Raw genomic sequence first — 23,645 nt, forward strand, 5'->3', positions numbered from 1 at the left:
ATAGTTGACTAGCATCGAATGTCTACCGTGGGTTATGGGCAAAGATGCATCCAATTTTCTGTTGAAGTCTGGTTGCTGCTTTACAAGACAACAATCCTCAACACAAACAACAACAAAGACGGGCTCCTGGGACACGTAAGTTTCAAGATCTATTCACTAGAGAACTTCAGAGAGCAATAAGTAGGTCAAGAACTTAATTCCAAAGGTATTAAGAACTGGACTCTGCCTTCCAACCCCCAAATAAGTGACATCAGTTGCATATGACACAAACTTTCCAAGTCAGCTCAAAGACCAAGATGGCAGCTGCTAGTGCCAAAGCTAAGAAGGCATCATTCCCAGAGAGTGAAATGCTGAGGCGTTCTTCTCCGCCAGCTACTCACCACCAAAGAGATTCTGTTTTCTCTAGCTCTGGGTGCCCCTCATGCCTCTGTTGACACAAAATTTGCCAATTATTTCATTGGTCCTTACCCTGTGAGACTCAACTATTTATCCCAAGTTATAACTCATCTAGCAAGTCAAGGAAAAGAGTGAATGGTCTTCAGGGTGTGAGGCAACACCTCTGCAGAGGCTTGGAGAAAAGAGACAGGGAAATGGCACCTTGGCTTCTACTGACGCTACACACAAAAGATCCAAACATGCAACCCTCTCTCGCTCTTGGCACCTGCCTGGCAAACCCTCAAAACCACCGAATCCAGAGAGGCTGACGGCTGTCGTTACAGGGATCATTCAAGATGCTGTGGGTATTGGCTGAAATCATACTGTGTTTCTCAAAGCATTATTCCCACTTCCCTGGGATATGTTCAGGAAGATTTTTACTAGTTTTTTCACTTACTCTCCACAGATAGTAACGATTTACAAACTATACTCATAAGATTCTTTTCCCTAAAATTTCTTTAATATATCTGGAGATTTTGTACACAGTGATAAATAATAAAATAAAAAAGTAAATAATTCTTAGAAGTCCCCAACTCCCTCCTCCCCATCTCTCTAATATACCTGGGAATTCAGGTGGCTTGGAAATGAATTTGCACTGTTAACCCAGGTGTAAGATGGGTATGTCAATAAATAAAATTAAGTCATTCCTGATAGGTATAATAAGTATAATATAACTCAGACTGCAAGTGCAGGAGGTCTTAATCAGTACTCCAAAGAGAATCATGGATCACCTCCAGAAACAGAAATGCACAGACAGAAAAGCTCACATACAAAGAACCAGTGCTTTAGGCATTTCTGTGTGTATCCTAAAAGGATAACTGTGGCACCAAAAACTAATGATGTGATATATGGTGATTAACATAACAATAAAAAAGTAAAAAAAAAAAAAAAAAAGGATAACTGTGGTTGCTGCCCCCATAACATAAAACACCAGTTAAGTTCTGTTCGACAATCCCTCTTATCCAAATAACCAGCTTAGCCAGTCCCAACCTCTGACAAGGAACCCCTGACCCTTCTGAGAATCCCAAATTCTGTACTCCCCTCTGGACCTCCTTAACGTAGTGAGTCAGTTGGAAATTTCCAACAGTTTCTAACATAAATTGTTCCTCGCCACCTCCCAACATGTTTTCAATTGCTCTGAGCACCCTCCTAGCTCCTGCTCATCCACAAGGTGGGGGGGGGGGGGGTCTTACCGAGATCTCCCACCAAAGCAGTTTGTGCTGGGGGGCTGGTGTCGGTTCTCTGGAGCAACAGCTGTCCCACTGGATTCTCTTGAAGGTGGCTGGGATCCTAAATAGGGGACCCATCACAAGAAAAGACAGAAACATTGAGAAGCTCAACCCTTGTTTGAGATGTGGCTCAGGAACAAAGTTCAGTCCGTGCATCCAAGTGACCCACCACAGAGCACCCTGGCAGTCTAGCAAGCTGCGGCCTCCAGCAGGAACAGGGAATAGGGATAGCCAGAGGAGATTCAAGCGGGGCTTCAGAACAGAGGCGCTCAAGCCTGGGAAACAGCTCTTCTTCTCCGAGACCTTCAGGAACATCTAAGGCACTTACAAGCAACTTGCCATGTGCATTAAATAAACTTCAGCTGCACCACGTGAGACACAGAACAGATGCTGACCATGCAAAGTAGGGGCAAGCAATGGGGGCATTTGTCCATATCGCAACCAGAAACCTTTAAAAAGCCAAAGCCAATTCAATTCAAATCAAATCACGACACTCTTCTGCTCAAAACCCCTCAAGAGCTTTCTGCTTCTTAGGATGAGGTCCAAACTCCTCACCAAGGTCTTTGAGGCTGTGGTGATCTGAGCCAACCTGCCCTTATGGTCTCACCTGCCACCACTCTTCTTCTTGCTCTCCCTGGTCCAGCCACCCTGACCACCTCTGTTTCTACTGCAGGCCAAGCTCACTCCCACCTCAGGGCCTTTGCACAGGGGACCCTTCTACCTCTTACTCAGCTACCCCATTCCCACACCTCCATCTTGGCCTATCTAAACTCTTCACCTCCAGTGGATCTCGCTTCCTCGAAGAGAACTTCCCTGGCCCCCAGTTTAAGAGAGATCCCCCAAAGTATGAGAATCTCACATCACCCAGTACTTTTCCTTCATAGCTTTTGTCATGATTACAATTACGTAATTATTTCTGCATTTATTTGTTTCATGTCTAACAACCCTGCCCCCACCAAGTAAATCATGGGCTCCTACGAGTAGAGACTGTATGAATTTTGCCCCTGCCATCCGGCTAGCACCTGGTCCAAGATCTAGTACATACCAGGTGCTCAATTACAGATATACGTGCAGAATGAGTGAATAATGCATGTTTTCTCCATACACCAAAAGTACCGGAAGCACCACTCCGTCCAGGGAGGATTCTCAAGTCAAGCCCCATCCAATCACTGAGATTCTACCCAACTGCCCTTAAATCAGAACTCAAATTTCACTCCCTTGAAGCTAGAGAAAGCCTGTTTGGGGCCTGGAAAGTGCCACAGTTACCTCACATTTAACGAGAAAAGTTATGGAGAAACCCAACCCATCTCAGTCCTCAGACTTCATGAAATAATTTCCTGCTAGATCCAAAGGTGACTAATTTCAAACTAGATCAAAAGAAACAAACTGCCCTCATTCAGGACAGAGTGGGAGATACTCCAATTTCCCTGCTTCTGTCTGTATTTTGCCAGTGTGAATCTCTAAGACACACAGTCCCTTTCCCAACCAATACCGTCATATAAAAGGAACCTTCAAGTTCCCCAGGAAGTGTAACTGTATTGGGAGGAAAAATGGGCCTGAGTAACATTTAATAAAGACATTTTATTTTCTAGAGTCCGTGTGGGATGAAAAGATATTTTCTCTGCTCTCAAAGCAAAACGACAACACACGTTTATTTTGGTCCTTTATCAGAAAGCGGTCCTTAAAAAATCGTGTCACAGTTTTGATCATGCTAAGACTGCTAAGAGGAATCAGGGCTAGCTACGGGCCAGGGCTGGCTGAGTGGGACCCAAACCCAGGTACCTGGTCGAGAACCAAGCCCCAGGCACCTCCCCCGCCCCAGCCCTGCCCCACCCCATCCCGGCACAGCGCCGGGGAGCAGGGCGGCACTCACCGTCTGTCACGGCGCTGCCATTAGGCACGCTTCCCAGATCAACAGTTGGCCCGTCCAGGAAAATTGTCAGCTCACCGCCCGACACAACACCGCCTTTGTTCTCCGTCTGCAGGTTCAGGGTCAGCTGTGTGTTCTCCACTGTTGAACACAAAAAGCAACAGGGATGGACTAAAGCAAATGCACCCCAGGTTAAGATTCTGAGAGTTATCAGCCCTCATTTAACCTACTCTGGCATCCCTGGCAACATTCTTCTGCCGCTTCACATCTGTCTTGTGGCATGGAAGGAAGAATGGGAAGGAACAGGTCTAATTGTCATCACTGCTGTATTAGACTGGGGGGAAAGGCTGCATTCTTGTTTTTCAAAACATGTTGTATCTTTATAATTTCTACATGACCGATTTGTTTGCTTATACTTGCAGGACTGTGAGAAAAGCCCAGAGATATCTGATGGCATACAGAGGAAGCAGTGAGAAGCAGCACCCCCCCCCCACCCATAAAAAGAATGGTGGCAAAAAAGAAGAGAAACAGGTCAGGAGGCCCTGAGGAAATGTCATCAGGAGTCATCTCTAAATGAAGGATTACAGGGGCTTCTCAGATTATCTGTATTTAAAAATAAACTGTTTTTAATTTTCACTTCTGAAGATGTTTCACTTTGAAATAAGGAAAAATTTTTAAGCAATAAAAGTTCAGCAATGGTAAGTCAGCCCCACAATAGTCACAGGGCACTGAGTTAGTCCCTGAGGAGAAAGCATTCAATGAGGGGCTCTGCGGCGGAGGCAAGAAGGCACCTCAGAGTGGCCCGGCCCCTAGAACACCAGGCAGTGAGTCCTGTGGGCGAGCAAGAAGAGTCAGGAAACCACAGCAGAAAAACAGAACAAACTGACACGAGGCAGAAGCCCCAAGCCCTCTGTGGGCTGGAAACTGCTGCACACACGCCCCCCAACCCTCACCACCAAGCCTGGCCACACGGAACAGCTTCCACCCAATTAACACTGGGAGGAACACAGGAGCTAAAACCTCCAGTTCAGGGTCATTCGATAATGACCGAGAAAGCGGCGTTTATGAGGATTTCCAAAGAGCACGTGGCTCTTCCATGTCTTCCCACACTGTACAGAGCCAGGCCAGGAGAGGGCCACATGTTCCAACCTCCCTCCCCACCCACCACCCATCAAACCACCGCTTGATTCTATCTCTTAGTTGCCACTGTATTATTATAAGTTATCTCACTGGTTTTCTAGAACGAGGCAGCGTATGCATAAGTCTCTCTTTAAGTACTTTCTAGAAACAACCTCCCCCAACTAAAAAAGCCAGCCCCGAATATAAGATACAGACACAATCCTTTAAGAACTAAGGAAAAGTCTGGATCAATTCAAGGATCTACTGTAATAATGTGGAAACCAGTTACCCTTTAGGTGTTCAAGTTCTCCTAAGCATCTCTACCTTCCCTTGCTCTCTCTTGCCTGTAATGGATCTCTCCAAATCCTTGTGAGTCTGTTGCTATTTTCAGTCAGTTTCACTCAGGGGCTTGGTGAGTTCCAAACATTTCTATAAAGTAATACTTGTAATCTGAAAATGAGTTCCTTCAAAAGTCTAGTAGTCAGGAAAGAACTGAAGCCTTTTGACCACCAGTACCCCTTGTCAGCCATGCAAATGAGCCACCTAGGAAGGAGAGCCTCCAGCTCCAGTCTAGCCTTCAGATGACTGTGGTCCAGCCATTGTATGGACTACAACCTCATGAGAGATCCCAGGCCAGATTTCCCAGCTAAGCCAGTCACAAATCCTGACCCACTGAAACCAGGAGATAATAAGTATTTATTATTATTGTTTAAAAAAGAAGTCAAGGGGTGTCTCCCTACTGTATTATGTGGAGATCCAGGGCCTAAGTCCCCAGCAGGTAGTACAGCACAGAGGTTCAGGATGGGCACCAGCCAGGCAGACTGGGTTCAAATCTCAGTTCTACTTCTTAGTAGCTACAGCATTATGCAAATTACCTAACATGAGCTTCAGTCTCCCCACATGGAAAACACGAGCAATAAGAACACATTTTTCAGGGGGCACTTCTAAAGAATGAAGCAGCCCCCAGGGGGTTCCTAATAACTTGTCATTTTTATTATCTCCCTGTTGACTTTCCTGTTTTTAGGCTGAAAAGTCCTGATTTCTCTTAGTCGAATTTGTTCATTGCAAACGTGTACTTCTCTTGACTTTTTGGAGCCTTTTCTGGGTTGCAGCAACAAACTCCAAAACGTCTTCCAAGGTGAGCTACCTAACCATCCCAAGGACAAATCACCTTCTCATCTTGTTTCCAGGACACTTCCTAAAGATGCCCTGCCTTCTGAACTCAGAAATGTGCTGGGATGAGCATTCCAGAAGGATTCCTTGATTCCTTTCTTGGTGTCTCAAAGGCCATTATTTTACAAATGGAGTGTGGGCATGGCTTTCCCTACTTTCTGGAGAGAAGATAATGTTCAAGAGGAAGGTAGGGGAGTCCCAGGCCCCTTGTTGTTTATTTCAAACTCCTGACGGTCACACTGCTGTGGTCCTCTGACAGAAGCCATAGGCATAACTTGAATTTTTCTCTACATGGTCTCATCTCAAGGTTCTAACTTAGTTCTTCTCTCTACCCATTAATCATGTCCAATAGAGTCATTATATACTTATAGGCTCAGAAGTTACCTTGCAATACATTGAGATATATTTTACCTACAAAAAAAGCCAGAGAGGGGAGACATCTTTCCTCTTCAAACAAAATTTTTGAGACCATAATTCCTCCATTGTTCTATCTGCTAAAAAAAGAGAGAGTCAGAGAGACCTCTGACCATCACCATCATAACCAAGTGGTCAAATGAAGTATTCCTAAGAGCAAGACAACCTGACACGCACACACTTCCTTATGTGATGCAGCATGAAGTACACAACATCACTTTTAAAGTCTTCTTGCTAAAAGCATTGAGCCTGAATCCAATTAAGCCACTAAATCTTCTTCCCGATTTACATGAAATAAGGGGACAGAGAAAACAAATTCAACGATACCATGAGGAAGCAATCAGACAAATCCAGAATACGGGACATCTATACAGTAACTATCCTGGGCTCTTCAAAAAGCCAATGTCATTAAATACATTTCTTTTCTTAAAAAAGCAGAGCAAGAAGGTGACTCTTCTAGATTTGAACAAACATAACCACCAAATGCCATGCAGTGTTTTACTAAACATTAGTTTGAAAAAAATATTCTTGGGGTGGGGTGCCTGAGTGCACAGTCGGTTGAGTGTCCAACTCTTAAGTTCAGCTTGGGTCATGATCTCAGGGTCAGGAGATGGAGCCCAGGGTTGGGCTTCACGCTAAGCACAGAGTCTGCTTAAGCCTTTCTCCCTCTCCCTCTGCCCCTCCCCCAACACTCTCCCTCTCTCTCAAATAAATAAAATCTTAAAAAAATATATTCTTGGGGCAAGTGGAGAAATTTACATCCAGACTAGATATTAAATGATGTCTGAAATGACTATTAATTTTCTTAGATTTAATCAGAACCTATGGTTTTACATATGAATGTTCTTATTCTTGGGAGATGCAAGAAGCTTATGATGATATCCACAATCCCTAAACAGTTTTATAGGAGAATAAGCTGAAATTTTTAGGAAGGAAGTGTCAAGTTATCTGCAATTTACCTTCAAATGGTTCAGGGAAAAAATGCACATGCCCACGGTCTCACACAGATAAAACAAATGCAGCAAAATGATAACAAGTGTTGGGTCTAGGTAGAGGGCATGTGGGTGTTCACTGTATTCCTCTTTCCATTCTCTTGTCTGTTTGAAAATTTCATAATAAAAAGTTGGAAAAGGGCTTTTTTAAATTGGCAAGGCTATTAAAAAATTAAACCTCTAAGAACAGAACACCCCATTATTCTCTTTGAAAAAATTACCTGAGCCAGGGGAGCCCTACAATGCATAATGGGACTAAAGAAACCATTAGCTGAGTGACAGACTTGAGCATACAGGGGAGGCTGAAAGGAGTAAGTGTGGCTGGAAAACATACACTGGAAGCTTAGCTATAAATAGCAGCCTGAGCCACTTCGCCTCTGGGGTCCTCGGGTTTCACTACAGCCACGCTGACAACTCTACAAAGGGCCTTTCTCTTGCACCATGTCTTCCTACTGCCTTTTGAGGCGTTGCTCAAACACCAAGAAACTGCTGAAAAAAAAGGGCACAGTAAGTCGACTGCCATAACCAGAATCAGATTGTGCCGAGGAAGCCGCACCAGTTACTCTCAGCTTCATTACCCCCCACCTCCGCCACGGTCATGCCATCCACGTTTGTGTAGTGAGCACCTACTAGTTGAGTCACTGAGATTTAACAGCAACCAAACAGACAAAAATCGTGTGCCTGGGTGTTTCTATTCTAGGTGGGGGAAACAGACAATAAGCAGTTTTTTTTAAGACAATTGCATCATCTGTTAGACGGTGGCAAGGGCAGGAGAAACAAATGAACCGAGGAAAGCAGAGGGTGAGTGCTGGAGGCGGGAGGAGGATTTGTGGTAGTAAGAAAGGCTCGCTGGGGAGGTGACAACTGAGCAGAGACTGAAAGAAGGAGGGGGCAGGGGAAGCCGGTTAGGTTCTGGGGGAAGAATATTCAAGGCGGAAAGAAAAGAAAGCACAGAGGCCCCACGTGGGAGCAGGCCTAGCCTGTCTGAGGAATGGCAGGGAGGCTGGCGTGGCTCGAGTGGATGAGGGAAGACAGGAGCAGGAGATGAGGGCAATAGGTAGGTCCCCAGAGCCCACAAGGAAAGCCTTGGAGCTCTCGCAAGGTCTCTGGAGTTTCCTCTGCGTGAGACTGGGAGCCATTAGGGGACTGTGAGCAAGGAAGGGCCATGAGGGGCGCTGTAGCGCAATCACTCTGGCTGCAGGAGGAGCAAGGGCTGAGGCAGACGAGACCCGGTAGGAAGTCAGTGCAATATTCCAGGCAGGAGCAGCTGGTGGCTTGGGCTAAGACGATGGCAACATCTTCCAGGAACACAGTGCTTAAGGAAGACTCTACCTTGGCCTCCTCCCTAGCATGTGTTGGGAAAGACCCATGACTCCCCAAGCACATGGGCCCACCAGTCTCTTGGAATCAAAGCTTTGGGCAAATGATAGGCAGGTGCTGCAGAAAGCGCCAATTTAAGAGCATGGCTGGAGGAAGTCTGATTCAATTACCAGCAAATGGAACATATATAATGAAAATATTCCGCTGGCAAGAGGCTTCGGTTCTCTGAGAAAGCCAAAGGCCTGAGCTCATGCTAACTTCAGCAATCAGCAAATGTACGTCTTAGGTTATGGGATTGTGCCCTTCTGTTCTGTTCTCAGTACTATCTGGTTAGCCATACTTTGTAATGCTACGTCATGAAGGTCAAGAGACAGCGGTAGAGCTGAACATTAGAAGCTAGGGGAAAAGAATTTGGAAAATCTCAAGGACTGTGCCAGGAGAACCCTTCAAAAGCTGGCAGAGCAAGAGAGACGAGCAGACATTTAGGTGCCTCCTAGTGGAGGCACACACCACCTCGTCAAGAAGGAAAACAAAGAACCTGATCAGATCAAGCCTCTTGATCTACCTCTGAGTTTATAGGAGACACAGAGGGACACAGGAACATGTTAAAACACACTTCAGGGACACAAACAGCAAGACCCAAAAGGTGGGAAACTACAGGACAAACTGTCCAGTTTCTGCAAATAAACAGCAGGGGATAAAAAGAGGAAAGAGAAAGTATTGGTTAAAAGATTGAAGAGACATATTAATGTCGTTTGTATCCTGATTCGAACAAACCGAACAAACCAATGGTAGAAACTTTAAGACAACTGGGGAAATGTAAAACCAGGCTAGTTGATGATACTTAAATAACTACCATTATGCTTTTTAGGTATGAAATTGGCAGTATGGTTATGGGCGCACTTATCTTTTAGAGCTCCCTACTAAAATCTCTGTGGATGAAATACACCTGGGCTTTAAGTAAAAAGAACCCGGGGGCTCAGTCTGTTAAGCATCTGATTCTTGATTTCAGCTCAGGTCATGATCTCAGGGTGATGAGATGGAGCCCCGGGTCAGGCTCTGCTCTCAGCAGGGAGTCGGCTTGAGATTCTCTCTCCCTCTCCCTCTGCCCCGCCCCAGCTTGCAGGCACATGCACGCTCTCCCAAAAAATAAAAAAATAAAAAAATAAAAAAATAAAAACTAACCCAGTAGGGGGTGGGATAAGAAGAAAGATGAGGGGCGCCTGGGTGGCTCAGTTGGTTAAGCGACTGCCTTCGGCTCAGGTCGTGATCCTGGAGTCCCGGGATCGAGTCCCGCATCGGGCTCCCTGCTCAGCGGGGAGTCTGCTTGTCCCTCCGACCCTCTTCCCTCTCGTGCTCTCTATCTCTCATTCTCGCTCTCTCAAATAAATAAGTAAATAAAATCTTTAAAAAAAAAAAAAAAAGAAGAAGAAAGATGAAACAAGAATGGCCACTCGTGGACAGCTACGGAGCTGCATGACAGACACACAGGGGTTCGTGCACTATTCTCTCCCCTTTCGTGTATGCATGACACTTCCTATAATATTTTTTTTCCAAGCCAGTATACCTAAGGCACAAACAGTGACTGAAACCAACTAAGGAACTTATAAGAATTCAGCATTACATATACAGTTTAAAATACAAAAAGGGAATCTACAATCAGGCTGCTTCAGGAATAACTCATACTCTCATTTTTTCTTACTTCAAAGCCTCAGATTTGCAAGTGGCTTCAGGTTAATAATTTCCTATTGGGAAGAGCGGTTATGTGCAATAAAGATGAGTAATATTTTTCTAAGAGTTACTTTTTCCCTTTCTTGACTGGACTTTTTAAGATGTTTTTTGCATATGGTACTAATAAGTATAGATAAATAGGGCACGGAAGTTGCCTTCTTATTCCAACAAAAGAGAATATTATGTAAACCAGAACTGCCAAACTGTGCCACTATTAATGGGATTCAGTTATGAAATCCAGAACTGCCTGGACAGTTTCACTGCAGTGTGTGAAAGAATGTTCTACTTTAGAATTTCTATCATCTCTGCCCCTCCTGCTCACACACCACAAGAAGGTATGTGCGTGTACACACATATCTTTTAAAAGGAAAGATCCTGGGGTGCCTGGGTGGCTCAGTCAGTTAAGCGTCCAACTCTTGATTTCAGCTCAGGTGTGGATCTCAGGGTTGTGAGATCGAGCGCCACGCTGAGCTCCGTGCTGGGTGTGGAGCCTACTTAAAAAAAAAAAAGGGGGGGAAAGAGCTTATTTTTTTTTCTTCCTCACTCAGAATACAAATGTAAAGATTCACCTGGAAATTTGAGAGAAATAAAACAGGACACAAAAGTAAGATACTTTTAAGAAAGACTAAGTACTCTCAGGTCAAGCGTCTTGGAAGCCTGATGAAGATGTGATTGATTTGGCCTTAACGGAGCTGCTCAGTGGAACAAACAAACCTTCTTCCTGCCTCCCTCTGCCCTCAATCCCATAGGCCCATCAAAAGAAAGTGAAAATAAGCAGGGCATTCATTAACAGGTCAGTGTTCATTCTACACATAGCTGTGAAACACTGGTGCACAGAGGAACGGAACCGGAGGAAATTCCAGAAGAGCAGAGAGTAAACAGTCTCCTTTCCATTCCCCGGCTCCCTGTAACTCAGACACACACAGGCTGGAGTGTACCCCAGGTTTAAAGAGAACACTCTTTCACGTTCCCTTTGCAGTAAAGGAAGCCAGAGGCTTCCAGGATTTACTGTTACGATGTCTCTTTGGCTTCCAAACTTAGCCAGAGCCTAACAAGAGAAAGTCTTTTCTAGCAAGCTACCATCAGATTAAAAACATTGGAATTCTTGTTGGGGTACCAATGTTGACTTGGCTTCACCCCACCCCCCGTCAGCCCCCATCACTGACGATTTGGCAGGGTCTTCGTAGAACACAGGGTGCAAAGAAGAGTCTACTTTGGCCTTGAAGTCGTTTCTGTCTGCTGCTGCTGGGCGTCCCTCAGTGGTCTCTAAATCAAAGTTTTGGTCTACAGGGGTTACATTAACTCCGCTAAAAATGAAAATAGCTTCATTTTACAAAGCCAGTTTGTAAACTTTTATTTTCTTTCTTTCTTGTTCATTCATTCAAGAAGCATGTTCTAGGCATCTATTATCTATGTGTCTGACACTGGGCGAGAGGCTGGGTTATAATGGAGAATGAAAATAGACTAAGTCTCTGCATTGAGGAACCTCACAAGTCACTTGAAAGAAACAGAAGTAAATAATCACACAAAGAAATGTAAAACCGCAACTGTATTAACAGATTTTATGCAAGATATCTATGGTCTCATGAGCACTGGATAGCTGGCCTCATCAATGCATCAGGGAAAATTTCCTGAGGAACTGACAACTCAACTGTGCTCTGAAGCTGAAGGGTGGGGTGGACTGCAGAAGAACACCAATCCAGGCAGAGGAAATACCATGTGCAAAGGCCTTGTGGCACAAATGCACTTTCAAGAAACTGAACAGAGATAAGTGGGGCTGGAATGCAGTGTGATCCAAATGGGGTAGAAGACCCAGGCAGTGGCTATACATTGCAGTGCATTATGGGCCCACCATGTTGAAAAGTTCCTCTCCATCCTAAGAGCAGCAGCATGGTACTTAAGGGTTTTTAATCCAGGTGTGACAAGATCAGCTTTGCGGTTTCAAAAATCATTCTATCTCCAATGTGGAAAAGACTGGAGGGAAGTAAGGTTAGATACAGGCAGAGCAGAAAGGAGGCCAAAGGAAAAGACCAGGATGATACAGGTGGGGATGAAAGAGGAGGGCAAACTTGCAAAGGTAAAAACCAAGAAAACCTAAAAACAGATAAGCAAAGAGGCAAGAGGAGTAGAGGTATCAAAGATGACTCCTGAGTTTCTAACATCACTGGACAAATAGTGTATCTACATATTGAGATATGGAGCAATGGAAGAGGGTTGAGTCTGGGAAAGAGGCAACAAGCTTAGATTTGGACATGTTTCTGACATAGCCACAAGCAGAAAGCAAGAAAATAGTCAAATATGTGGGCATGGAGCTCAGAGGAGAAATCTAGGCTGGAGATTCAAATCTATGCATCACCTGCACTTGGTGGTTATGCATAAAGAGGAGGTATGGATGAGAATGCGATCACAGAAGAAGATGGAATGGCAGGAAACTCAGCTAACAGTCAAACAGATGAAGATGACCTTGCAAAGCAGAGAACAGAGAGGCAGCAGGAAAATCAGAAAGGATTCCTGAGAAGGCAGGAAACATGGGCTCCAAAGCATGGACGGAGAGTCCACCCTTAGACAGGAGAGGAACAGCTCCTCTCCTACCAGAGGAAAGAGGGATCAGGCACGCACATCGTCATTTCAGTACATGACAGATTTGTCAATCATGATCATCCTTATTTCTCTTGATTCAAGCCAAAAGCCAAAGCCCATGCAGGAATAGACATTTTTCTTTACTTACAAGAAAAAAAAAGTGCATAGGCATACACTTTTCAGAACTGGCTATTCATCACAGTCATCCATTGACTAAGGTACATTAGAGACAAAGTCTCTCTTGAACCAACTGAAGTTCCTTTTAACACAGGATACAAAAGGCCTCATCTATCTTGGTAAATCTCACTGTCAAGCTGCAGCATGTTTTTTTAATTTTTAAAGTGATTCAGCGGGAATAAACACAGATCTGGGAAAGTTAGGTCTTCAGAATAAACTATCAGTCCATGTGAGTTACTACTGCCTTGTCATTAGAGCTCCTCATCCCCGATGAGAAGGAAAGTCCTCATCACCCATGAAAGCAATTCCTAGATTCCTAGACCAGAGCCCCCTTAACAGCTCATCCATTCTCTGTGCCCTCAGGGAACCTCAGCAACCACACCACCTCTCCCTGGTGGCACAGGATCAAAGCCATGTTTATAAACACGGCAGGGGAAGGCTTTCAATGAACAAACCTTCTTTTCAGTGGTCTTTTTTTTTTTTAAGATTTTTATTTTATTTGACAGAGAGAGCACAAGCAGAGGGAGAGAGAGGGAGAAGCAGGCTCCCTGCTGAGCAAGGAGCCCAATGTGGGACTCGATCCCAGGGCCCTGGGATCATGACCCGGGCCGAAGGCAGCCGCTTAACCGACTGAGCCACCCAGGCGTCCCTTCAGTGGTCTTTAAATACAAAATGTAGGAGCCCAGCTAGAAGAGAACTTTCACAGTTAAGATTCTGCTTTTTAAAAGTCAGCAGTTATAAACGTCTATAAAATAAATAAGGATTAGGGATGTAATGTACAACATGGTGACCACAGTGAACAATGATCTATTTGAAAGTTACTAAGAGAATAATTCCTAAAAGTTCTCACACAAAGAGAAAAACACATTTTCTCTTTTTCTTTTTGTATCTGTTTGAGGTGATGAAAGTTAACTAAACTTGTAATCATTTCACACACATACACAAAAACCTCCTTTGTAAACAACTGCTTTTTAAAAATTACAATGTCAGATGAGTAAAATACTATGCCACAATGGAGAGATGGATTATTGATTATGAAGAGTATACAAGAATATGAAAAATTATTCACACTACATATGTTGAGTTAAAAAAAGAAAATGAAGTTATATTCATATTACTCATATTATTAAAATCCTATAAAAATTACTATGTAAAGGGACAAAGAAATAAATGAACCAGAGAGAAACTGTAAGTTGTGTTTGAAGAGTAAGATTACGAAACAAAGGTTTTATTTTTTAAATTTCCATTACCTGCATAGTGGACACATTTTTTTTCTTAATTTCCCTATCAGACATGTACACAGAAGTGTTTTACAAATGAAATGACACGATGTCTCTGATTTGCTTCCAAATACTGCCCCCCCAAAAATGTAGGGTCTAGAGACGAAAGACAACCTGACATGTGCTAATCCTTCTTAAAACTGGGTAACAAGAATGGGATGGTTCATTATACTGCTCTACTTTTATTTATGTTTGATACTTTCCATAATAAAAAGTTTTTAAAAATGTCCCATTTGGGGCACCTGGGTGGCTCTGTCGTTAAGCATCTGACTTCGGCTCAGGTCATGATCCCAGGGTCCTGGGATTGAGCCCCACATCGGGCTCCCTGCTCCGCAGGAAGCCTGCTTCTCCCTCTCCCACTCCCCCTGCTTGTGTTCCCTCTCTCGCTGTGTCTGTCAAATAAATAAATAAGATCTTAAAAAAAAAAAGTCCCATTTATGCTATAAAATATTGCCTTCAAATAAATTATATTAACTTAAAAAATAAAAGAAAACAACAGCATGCTTATTATGAAAAATTAAAACGGGGCACCTTGGTGGCACAGTGGGTTAAGCATACTCTTGGTTTCAGCTCAGGTCATGATATCAGGCTTGTGAGATCGGGCTCTGCGTTGGTCTCTACGCTCAATGCAGAATCTCCTTGAGAATCTCTTTCCCTCTCCCTCTGCCCCTCCCACTCATGCTCTCTCTCTCTCTCAAATAAATCAATCTTTTAAAAAATTAAAACAATATAGAAATGCAAAGTATGACACCTACCCCATAAATACACACATTTCAAATCCAAACATAATTCATGGCTGTCAACTTTGTATGAAGTCACTGTACCTGCAAGCAGCAGCACAAACACACATAGATAAACTACATATGCAAAACTGACTTCATCCAACCTTCGATTTTTCACTTAATGTGTTCCACGAATCTTTAAAAATACATACAAAGGGGCGCCTGGGTGGCTCAGTGGTTAAACGTCCGCCTTCAGCTCAGGTCATGATCCCAGGGTCCTGGGATTCAAGCCCCACATCAGGCTCCCTGCTCCACAGGAAGCCTGCTTCTCCCTCTCGCACTTCCCCTGCTTGTGTTCCCTCTCTCGCTATCTCTGTCAAATAAATAAATAAAATCTTTAAAAAAAAATAAAATAAATAAAAATACATACAGAAGCAATCTATCCATTTGGGGGCTTTTCGGATCAAGGGAGGGGTATGTTCAAGGTGAATTCAGCCTTGACTGCACTCCCCCGCCCAATAAGAACGAATGTATATAAAGTATGTATAAGTAAACACTAATTAAGAGAAGGGCGGAGAAAGAGAGAGGGAGGGAAGAAAGGCACACAGATCATAATCTGAGAAATGGGTGCCGTGCTGTCCTGTGCATCATAAACAGCATCCCCAAGGCCAGGCCTGACAAGGGGTGAAGATCTCCACTCCATACCTAACAGTGGCCCTAACTGCCACCATCTAACTGAGGCATCCGTGCTCTGATGCACTATCGCTTTCCCTCCCGATACACCACTCTCTGACAAGAGTGAAGTCTCCTAATCTAAGAAAAACACTCCGAGCATCCTGGAAGACTGGAGGAAAAGGGAAAATAGTACACTCAAATGAGATAAGTGAAGTTTGATCTTAACACTCTCTCAGCAGCCGCAGCGCCTCCCCTGGCAGAACCTGGGAGACTGGAATGGACAACCAGGCGGGAGCCGCTCTCAAGTAACTGGAGCAAAGTAGAGGCCTGCACATTAGAGGAAATGTTTCAGGGGGTTTTGTTTTGTTTTTTGTTTTTTTTGGGTGGTTTTTTTTTTTGGTTTGGTTTTTTTTTTTTTTTTTTTTTTTGGCAAGGGAAGGAAACCGCTCATACCCAGGCAACAGTCTCATTTTCCTATCACTGATTCTGGGCTCTCATTTCAGGCCTATAATAGCTGTCAGTTTAGACGCCGAATGCTACAAGGCTAATTAGAAACAGTGGCACTATGCCTCTGTGGGGCAGGCTTAAGAAGAATGAGAGAAGTTTCTGGACAGTACAGTCCTATACTAAAAACCTAATTTAGCAGAAAAGTTTCCCAAGTCTTCCTTGAGTAACAATCTCCAGGCCTACACTGTCCAGTGTGGGAGCCCCAAGCCACATGTGGCTGCAGAGCACTAGAAATGCGGCCGGTCCAGACTGAGATGTGCTGGGAGTGTGAAATGACACACCAGATTTCAAACGCATGACACGCACACAAAAAAAGAATGCAAAAATACCTCAGTAATAGCTTTCTTTATACTGGTTATATATAAAAATGATAGTATTTGGGTTATATTAGACTAAATAAAATATATTATTAAAATTGATTCCACCTGTTTGTTTTTACTTTTTTTGATGTGGCTACTAGAAAATTTTAAATCACATACATGGCTCACATTATATTTCTATTAGCCAGTGCTGCTTCAATGCCTCCTCCCTGCCATTTTTTGGTCATAATCTGGAGCAGCTCTCACTAACAAGGCCTGGCTGGCCCCAAGGGCCATCTCTGCGTGACATGACTGCACCAAGCCCATTCATGCCTCAAAGCTTCCCACGTGCTCCCTCAGCCTGGAACGCTTTTCTCCTGTTGCCCTAGGCATCCCTTTGCATCCTCTGGCCTCCTGGTGTCACTTCCCCAGAGGAGCCTTCCCTGACACCCCCAACCTCAGGATAGGTGAAGTTCTCAGGGCAACAGTCCCAGAGCATCTTGTACTTCCCTCCATCACATGTCATCACTGGCCTAGTGTCTTTCACTGACCGGCTTCACGTCTGCCCATTTTCCTCTCTAGATCCTAAATTCCAGGACAGCGCCTTGTTCATTCCAGCTCTTTAGCATCTTACCCAGAGCTGAAGGTAAAAATTTACCACGTGAATGCTGATAAATAAACTTCTTACCCACCCCCGGCTCCAGGCAGGACTCACAATCCTAAGAAAATGTCCTAGAGTGCAGATTTCCTCTCATAGAAAAACCCTGCTCCAACACTGAGAAATCCTGACATCTAAAAAGGAGAAAAACAAGATGGAGGGAAAAATGCCTTGACCGCCTACTACGGATGAAAATGCAAAAGGTCACAATAGACCTCCAGCAGAAGAGAAAGGGGAACAGCTTCGGCTGGCATTCGTGTTTCGAGGGGTAGAATCACTCTTTGCTCAATACGTGCTCCCAGGAGAGTGACCGGCTTCCAAAACTGATAAGCTTACAGAACACTCGAGAGGCAGCAGTAAACCCCAGGCTATGCCGAGGCAGCCACGTATGGGGGAAGAGATTCCTGACAGAAAGCTTTGCTTCTTTCTTCAAGTGAGGTTTCACAAGGCAACCTCTCTGCTGGTGACACAGAGAGCAGGTCTGTTTTAACAGTCATTGCAGGGCCCTGTGTGTTTACTTTTGAGACTTCTGGCTGAAAGGACCTTTTCTTTCAAACAGCTCTCCGCTGACACCAAAGCCACGAACTGGGCCTGGCCATAACTTTGAGAAGCTGGGGACGTGGGGATGGGGGAGGGGGGGTGCTCTTGGCTTCTTCGGGAATTCCTTGAGGTTCTGGCTTGGCCATATCTGCCTGAGGTGCAGATGATGGAAAGCAACACACAGAGTGCTTTTCAGAGACTATTAAAGATGGTTTTAAACCCCAATGCCTGGCATCTGGTGCCAATCAAGAAAACAGTAGTCACTGATGTAACTGCAACCAGACCGGGGCAAAATGAAACAAAGGCTTGCTTTGGGAGGCCAGGGATGGGTTCAGCCTGATGCCTCCCCAGATCAGGCACTGGGTACTACCCTGGCCCCACCTCTGCCTCAGAGGTGAGCCATGACACTGGCCACAGAAACCCGAGTCACAACAAAAGATGTTCATCCTCACTACTCTAATTCAGTATATATAATATAGTATTTATATTTTGTATATATGTATTAGCGTCTTGTGTTCTAGGCACAGGGGTGAAGGGACGCCCAAGAGTGAACAAAAATCAAACAACGCCTGCCCTGTGAAGCTTACATTCCAGCTGTAGAGGGCAAGGAATGAGATAAACGAAATATATCATATTATATGGGGATACTGCTAAAAAGAAAATAAAGCAGAGAAAGGAACAGGGAACGCTGGGTAGGGAGGACTTGCAATTAAGACCATTTGGTCAAGGCCACATATTATATGATTCCATTTGTACAAAATGTCCAGAAAAGGCAAATCTACATACACAGAAGGTAGATGTGTGGTTGCCAGAGCTGGGGGTGGAAACAGAAATTAATGGTAAGTGGGCATAAGAGATCTTACTGGGGTGATAGAAAAGTTCATGGCAACGTTGCACAACTTGGTAAAATTTTTAAAAATCACTGAATTGGGGCACCTGGGTGGTTCAGGTGGTTAAGCTTCTGCCTTCAGCTTGAGTCATGATCCCGGGGTCCTGAGATCGAGTCCCACATTGGGCTCCCTGCTCAGCGGGGAGTCTGCTTCTTCCTCTCCCTCTGCCTCCCCCCCATGCTCGCACACTCTCTCTCTTTCTCGCATAAATTTTAAAAAATAAAATAAAATAAATGATTTAAAAATCACCGAATTATACACTTCTAAAACAGAAAGAATGGTCAAAGAAAGCCTCACTAGGGTGGTATCTGAGTAGACGGGAAGGGGGTGAGGGAGCAAAGCCATGAGGACACATGAGGAAGAATATTTCAGGAAGACGGCAAGGTCAGCACCAAGGTCCTAAGGCAAGAATAGCAGTGGGTCAGAAGAAGAGCAAGGGGGCTTGGGGACTAGAGGGGGGCCTGCAGAGGGGCAGAATGGCTGAGATAAAAGAGGAGTGACATGAAGATCAGGGAAGGTCTTTTAGGCCATTAGGGGAGGATTTTAGCTTTTACTCTTAGTGCAATGGGCAACCACTGTGCAGGTGATATGATTCGGCTCACAGTTTGGGTTATTCTGGCTGCTCAGTTCAAAAGTGCACTGTAGGGAGAGAGAGGCTGATGCAGGGAGACAGGCAAAGGCCTCCTAACAGCTGAAAAGAGGGATCTGGACATGGTGATGGCAGCAGTCATGGTGAGAAATGGTCAGCGCCTCAAACATATCTCAAGGGTAATGCAGGCAGGACATGCTGACTGGATGTGGGTTATAAAAGAAAGAAAGAGTGGCATCAAGAAAGACACCACGATGCTATGCCTGAGCAAGACTGAATCACCATTGCCTGAGATGGAGGAAGCTATGAGAAAGCAGGTAGCTTGACTTTTAACATGTTAATGTGAAGATATGAATTAGATATCCAGAAACACACAGTCTTTCGTTACCATGGCTGAGGCCCAGGCTGCAAGTTACACGTGTCCAGACCAAATTGAAAGCCATGAGGCTAGACGAGATCTTGAAAGGCAGGGGTGGAAATGAACAAGTGGATGCAGGACTAAGCCAACCTGGGGTATCCCAATGTTTCCAGACCGGCAAGGAGTAAACCAACAAAAACGACAGGAGTGGCCAGAAAGACAGACAGAAAACCAATCGGGTGTGGTGTCCGGAAAACCAAGTGGAAACAGAAGGTCGAGAGGAGGGATCGACTCATCATATCCCATCAGTCAGGCAAGCAAGCTGAGGATGAGAACTGACCACTAGATTTTGCAACAGGGAGGTGACTGAGGCACGTGACATGGGGTAAGGAGAACAGAAGCTTCCCTGGAAGTTTCCCAAGAAGAGGAGAGAGGACAAAAGAAGAGATGCAAATTAAAATAAGAGTAATTGCTTTTCACTTAACAGAGGTTAAAAGGTTGACAACCCCCAGCACCACGGACAAGAACAAGAAGTACAGGGCGCCTGGGTGGCTCAGTTGGTTAAGCAACTGCCTTTGGCTCAGGTCATGATCCTGGAGTCCCGGGATCGAGTCCCGCATCGGGCTCCCTGCTCGGCGGGGAGTCTGCTTCTCCCTCTGACCCTCTTCCCTCTCGTGCTCTCTATCTCTCATTCTCTCTCTCTCGAATAAATAAAAATAAAATCTTTAAAAAAAAAAAAGAAGAAGAACAAGTACAGAAGGGTGAATAGGTGAGCGGTGAGCGGTGAGCAGTGAGCATGCGTTATTGGCCCAGGCTTTGCAGCAGATCCAGGCCACAGGCATCAAAAACCTTGAAACTCGCCTGCCCTTTGACCCAGCAATTGCCAGCCTAGGAATTTACTACCTTAAGAAAAAAGAGCTCTCTTTATCAGAATTGACCAAAAAGTCTTGCTTATAACAGTGAAAGAGTAGAAATGGCCAACAATAGGAGAGTGGTTAAATTATGGTGCATTCATTCCAAAAAACCTGCTATGGCAGCCATTAAAAATGGTCTAGTTTCACTGAGGTAAAAAAAGAAAACAAAACTGGGTGAAAAAAGTTACAAAGCAATCTGCATAGTGAGTTCCCATTTTGGAAAAAAAAGTTGCACATACAAACATATATGATTTACATACCACCCCAAAAAGCTTAGTGGATATATAACAAAGGATTTATGGGGTTAGCGCTGAACAATAAAATTTTAAGTGATTTCAACCTTGTCCCTCATTGGAAGGCAGTAGATGAAGAGAGGCTGTGAGGCCAAAAGGCCTGGATTAAATCCCGGTTCTGCCACCACCTACTTGTGTGGCCTTGGAAAAGTTACATAATAACATCTACCTATTTCCTCATCTAAGGGGATGGCAACACAATCTGTCTCACAGGGACACAGGAGGACTAAATAAGTTTTAATACTTGTACTTTAAGAATTCAAAACAATGCCTGATACACACTAAAGCAATTCAGAATGGTTTTTGTCGGGGCCCCTGGGTGGCTCAGTCGGTTGGGCATCTGCCTTTGGCTCAGGTCATGATCCCAGGGTCCTGGGATCAAGCCCCACATCGGGCTCCCTGCTCAGTGGGGGGCCTGCTTCTCCCTCTCCCACACCCCCTCCCCACCCAGTTCATGCTCTCTCTCTCTCTCACTCTCTCTCTCACAAATAAATAAAATCTTAAAAAAAAAAAAGAATGGTTTTTGTCTTTTTTTTCCAATAAGCATGAAAATCGTTAAGAAGAAAAACAATAATATTTTCAGTTTTTGGGACGCCTGGGTGACTGAGTTGGTTGGACAGCTGCCTTCAGCTCAGGTCATGATCCCAGGGTCCCAGGATCAAGTCCCGCATCGGGCTCCCCGCTCAGCAGGGAGCCTGCTTCTCCCTCTCCCCGCCACTCCTCCTGCTTGTGCTCTGACAAATAAAAACTAAATAAGTAACATTTTCAGTTTTAGAGGCATGTGTTATTTTTATAATCAGAAAAAATAATATTTTCAATTTGGGGAACAAGATAAAATTTTTCAGAAATTTTGTTTCTTAAAGATTTTATTTGTGGGCACCTAGGTGGCTCAGTCATTAAGCGTCTACCTTCGGCTCAGGTCATGATCCCAGTACGCAGCCCCGCATCGGGCTCCCTGCTCCGCGGGAAGCCTGCTTCTCCCTCTTCCACTCCCCCTGCTTGTGTTCCCTCTCTTGCTGTCTCTCTCTGTCAAATAATTAAATAAAATCTTAAAAAAAGAAAATTTGGCTATGCAGGACTGCTCTGGCCATTTCTACCATCAGGCTTGTTCAAGACACTGGAGTTTGTAGCTATGTCCTAAGTAAGATCTCCTGATCAGCTCAGAGGACTGTCACATACAGTCTTTCATTTTTGTCCCCTGTCACTTCTTCCTCAAGTTTAAGAGTAGTGAACAACTTTATAAATTTAAATGTAAAATTGTTTTTGCCTTTCCGCTTCCGGTGCTGCCATGGCCCCTGTGATAAAGCTTGGCGGGGGGGGGGGGGGGGGGGCGGGGGGGGGGGGACCAAAAAAAAGTTTTTAAGTTTACCCTTGACGGCACCTACCCTATAGAAGATGGAATCATGGGGGCACCTGGCTGGCTCAGTTGGAAGGGTGAGCAACTCTTGATCTCGGGGTTGTATGTGCCCCATGCTGGGTGTAGAGTGTACACACATACACACATACATACATAGAAGATGGAATCATGGATACCGCCAATTTTGCGCAGTTTCTTCAAAAGAGAGAATCAAAGTGAAAGGCAAAGCTGAGATTCTCAGTGGTAGGGTTGTACCACTGAAAGGAGCAAGAGCAGGATTATTGTAACTTCTACGGTGCATTTTCCAAAAGGTATTTGAAATATCTCACCAAAAAATATTTGAAAAAGCATAATCTTAGCAAAGAGTTATAAATTGCGTTACTTCCAGATTAACCAGGACGAGGAAGAGGAGGGAAAAGGGGAGGAGGTGGGTTAAAATTCATTTCTCTGGAATATTTTGTATGCGTTCTTGAATAAAACTAGGGGGAAAAAATTAATTTAAAAAATAAACATAAAATTGTTTTTAACTGTAGAGCAAATTTTTTTTCATTTTCTCTCTTCTCCCTCTGATTCAAGTTCCAAGGATTAGTAGTTTTATTTATCTTTCAGTTGAAAAACTGGAAAAACAGCGCTGTGTTTACTTTAAAATAAATGCACGCACTGTCTGTCAGGCGTGCCTCCTTGAGATGCACAGCCCACCCACCAGAACACTCCATCCTTACGGAAGAGTGAGGGAGGCGGTGCACCCCTTATGACTGGCCTATCTGTTCTCAAAATATAAAGTGCCGAAACAACCTTCTGCTTGTAAGATTTTTAAATAAATAGGGAGCTGTTTGCTTTCTTTCTTCTTTTTTTTTTTTAGACACACATGGGCAAAGACAAGAGATGCATAGGACATGGAGAGCATAAGCAAGGGGCTTTTCAAAGTCTACTTCACTTTTCACAGTGGCATGGGTACAGCAGTTCTCAAAACACCTGGTGTGCATTCTAGAAGAGAGGTAATGAGTAAATATATGGATGATGCTGAGAGCCAGGGCTCTCCTATGGGAAGGAAGAAAGTTAGGAAGAACCCTGTGGGACTGAACTAGAAAGGAGGTTTCATTATGACCTCCTGGTGTTTTATACATAGACAAAGAAACAGATATTTACACATCTGTTTATAGACATGTGCACAGAGAGCTAGCTAGATAGCGGGATGGACAGATATAAAGTCTGTCAGAAAAAAACGAATGCTTAAGAGCCAAGAAAGTTTTGAAGAAGAGCAGTGTGAGAAGAGAGAACATCCAACCTGATGCTGACACTCCCTCCAAAGAAAACAGTGAGACTGTAAAACCCATTAGGAAAAAATACAACTGGATCCCTACCCCGTATCATAAATCAAAATAAACTCTCGACTGATTCAAGGGTTACATATTTTAAAAACTAATTAAAGAAAACTGTCACGCGGCACCTGGCTGGCTCAGTTGGTAGAGCATGTGACTCGTGATCTCGGGATTGTAAATTCAAGCCACACGCTGGGTGTA

General features: G+C 44.3%; 1 protein-coding gene across 3 annotated transcripts in view; it reads right to left on the reverse strand.

Moving 5' to 3' along the window:
• The window catches only part of WWP2 (WW domain containing E3 ubiquitin protein ligase 2), a 142,839-nt gene that overhangs the window by 78,365 nt on the left and 40,829 nt on the right, over nt 1-23,645 (reverse strand). For all 3 annotated transcript variants that reach the window (XM_027619044.2, XM_027619043.2, XM_027619045.2), the window contains 2 exons: nt 3,538-3,675; nt 1,629-1,725 (listed from right to left, as the gene is read on the reverse strand). In XM_027619044.2, coding sequence (XP_027474845.1) covers nt 1,629-1,725; nt 3,538-3,675 — 235 coding nt within the window. The remainder of the gene's footprint in view (nt 1-1,628; nt 1,726-3,537; nt 3,676-23,645) is intronic.

Source organism: Zalophus californianus, chromosome 17 (genome assembly GCF_009762305.2).
Source record: "Zalophus californianus isolate mZalCal1 chromosome 17, mZalCal1.pri.v2, whole genome shotgun sequence".
In the NCBI taxonomy this organism is placed as follows: domain Eukaryota; kingdom Metazoa; phylum Chordata; class Mammalia; order Carnivora; family Otariidae; genus Zalophus; species Zalophus californianus.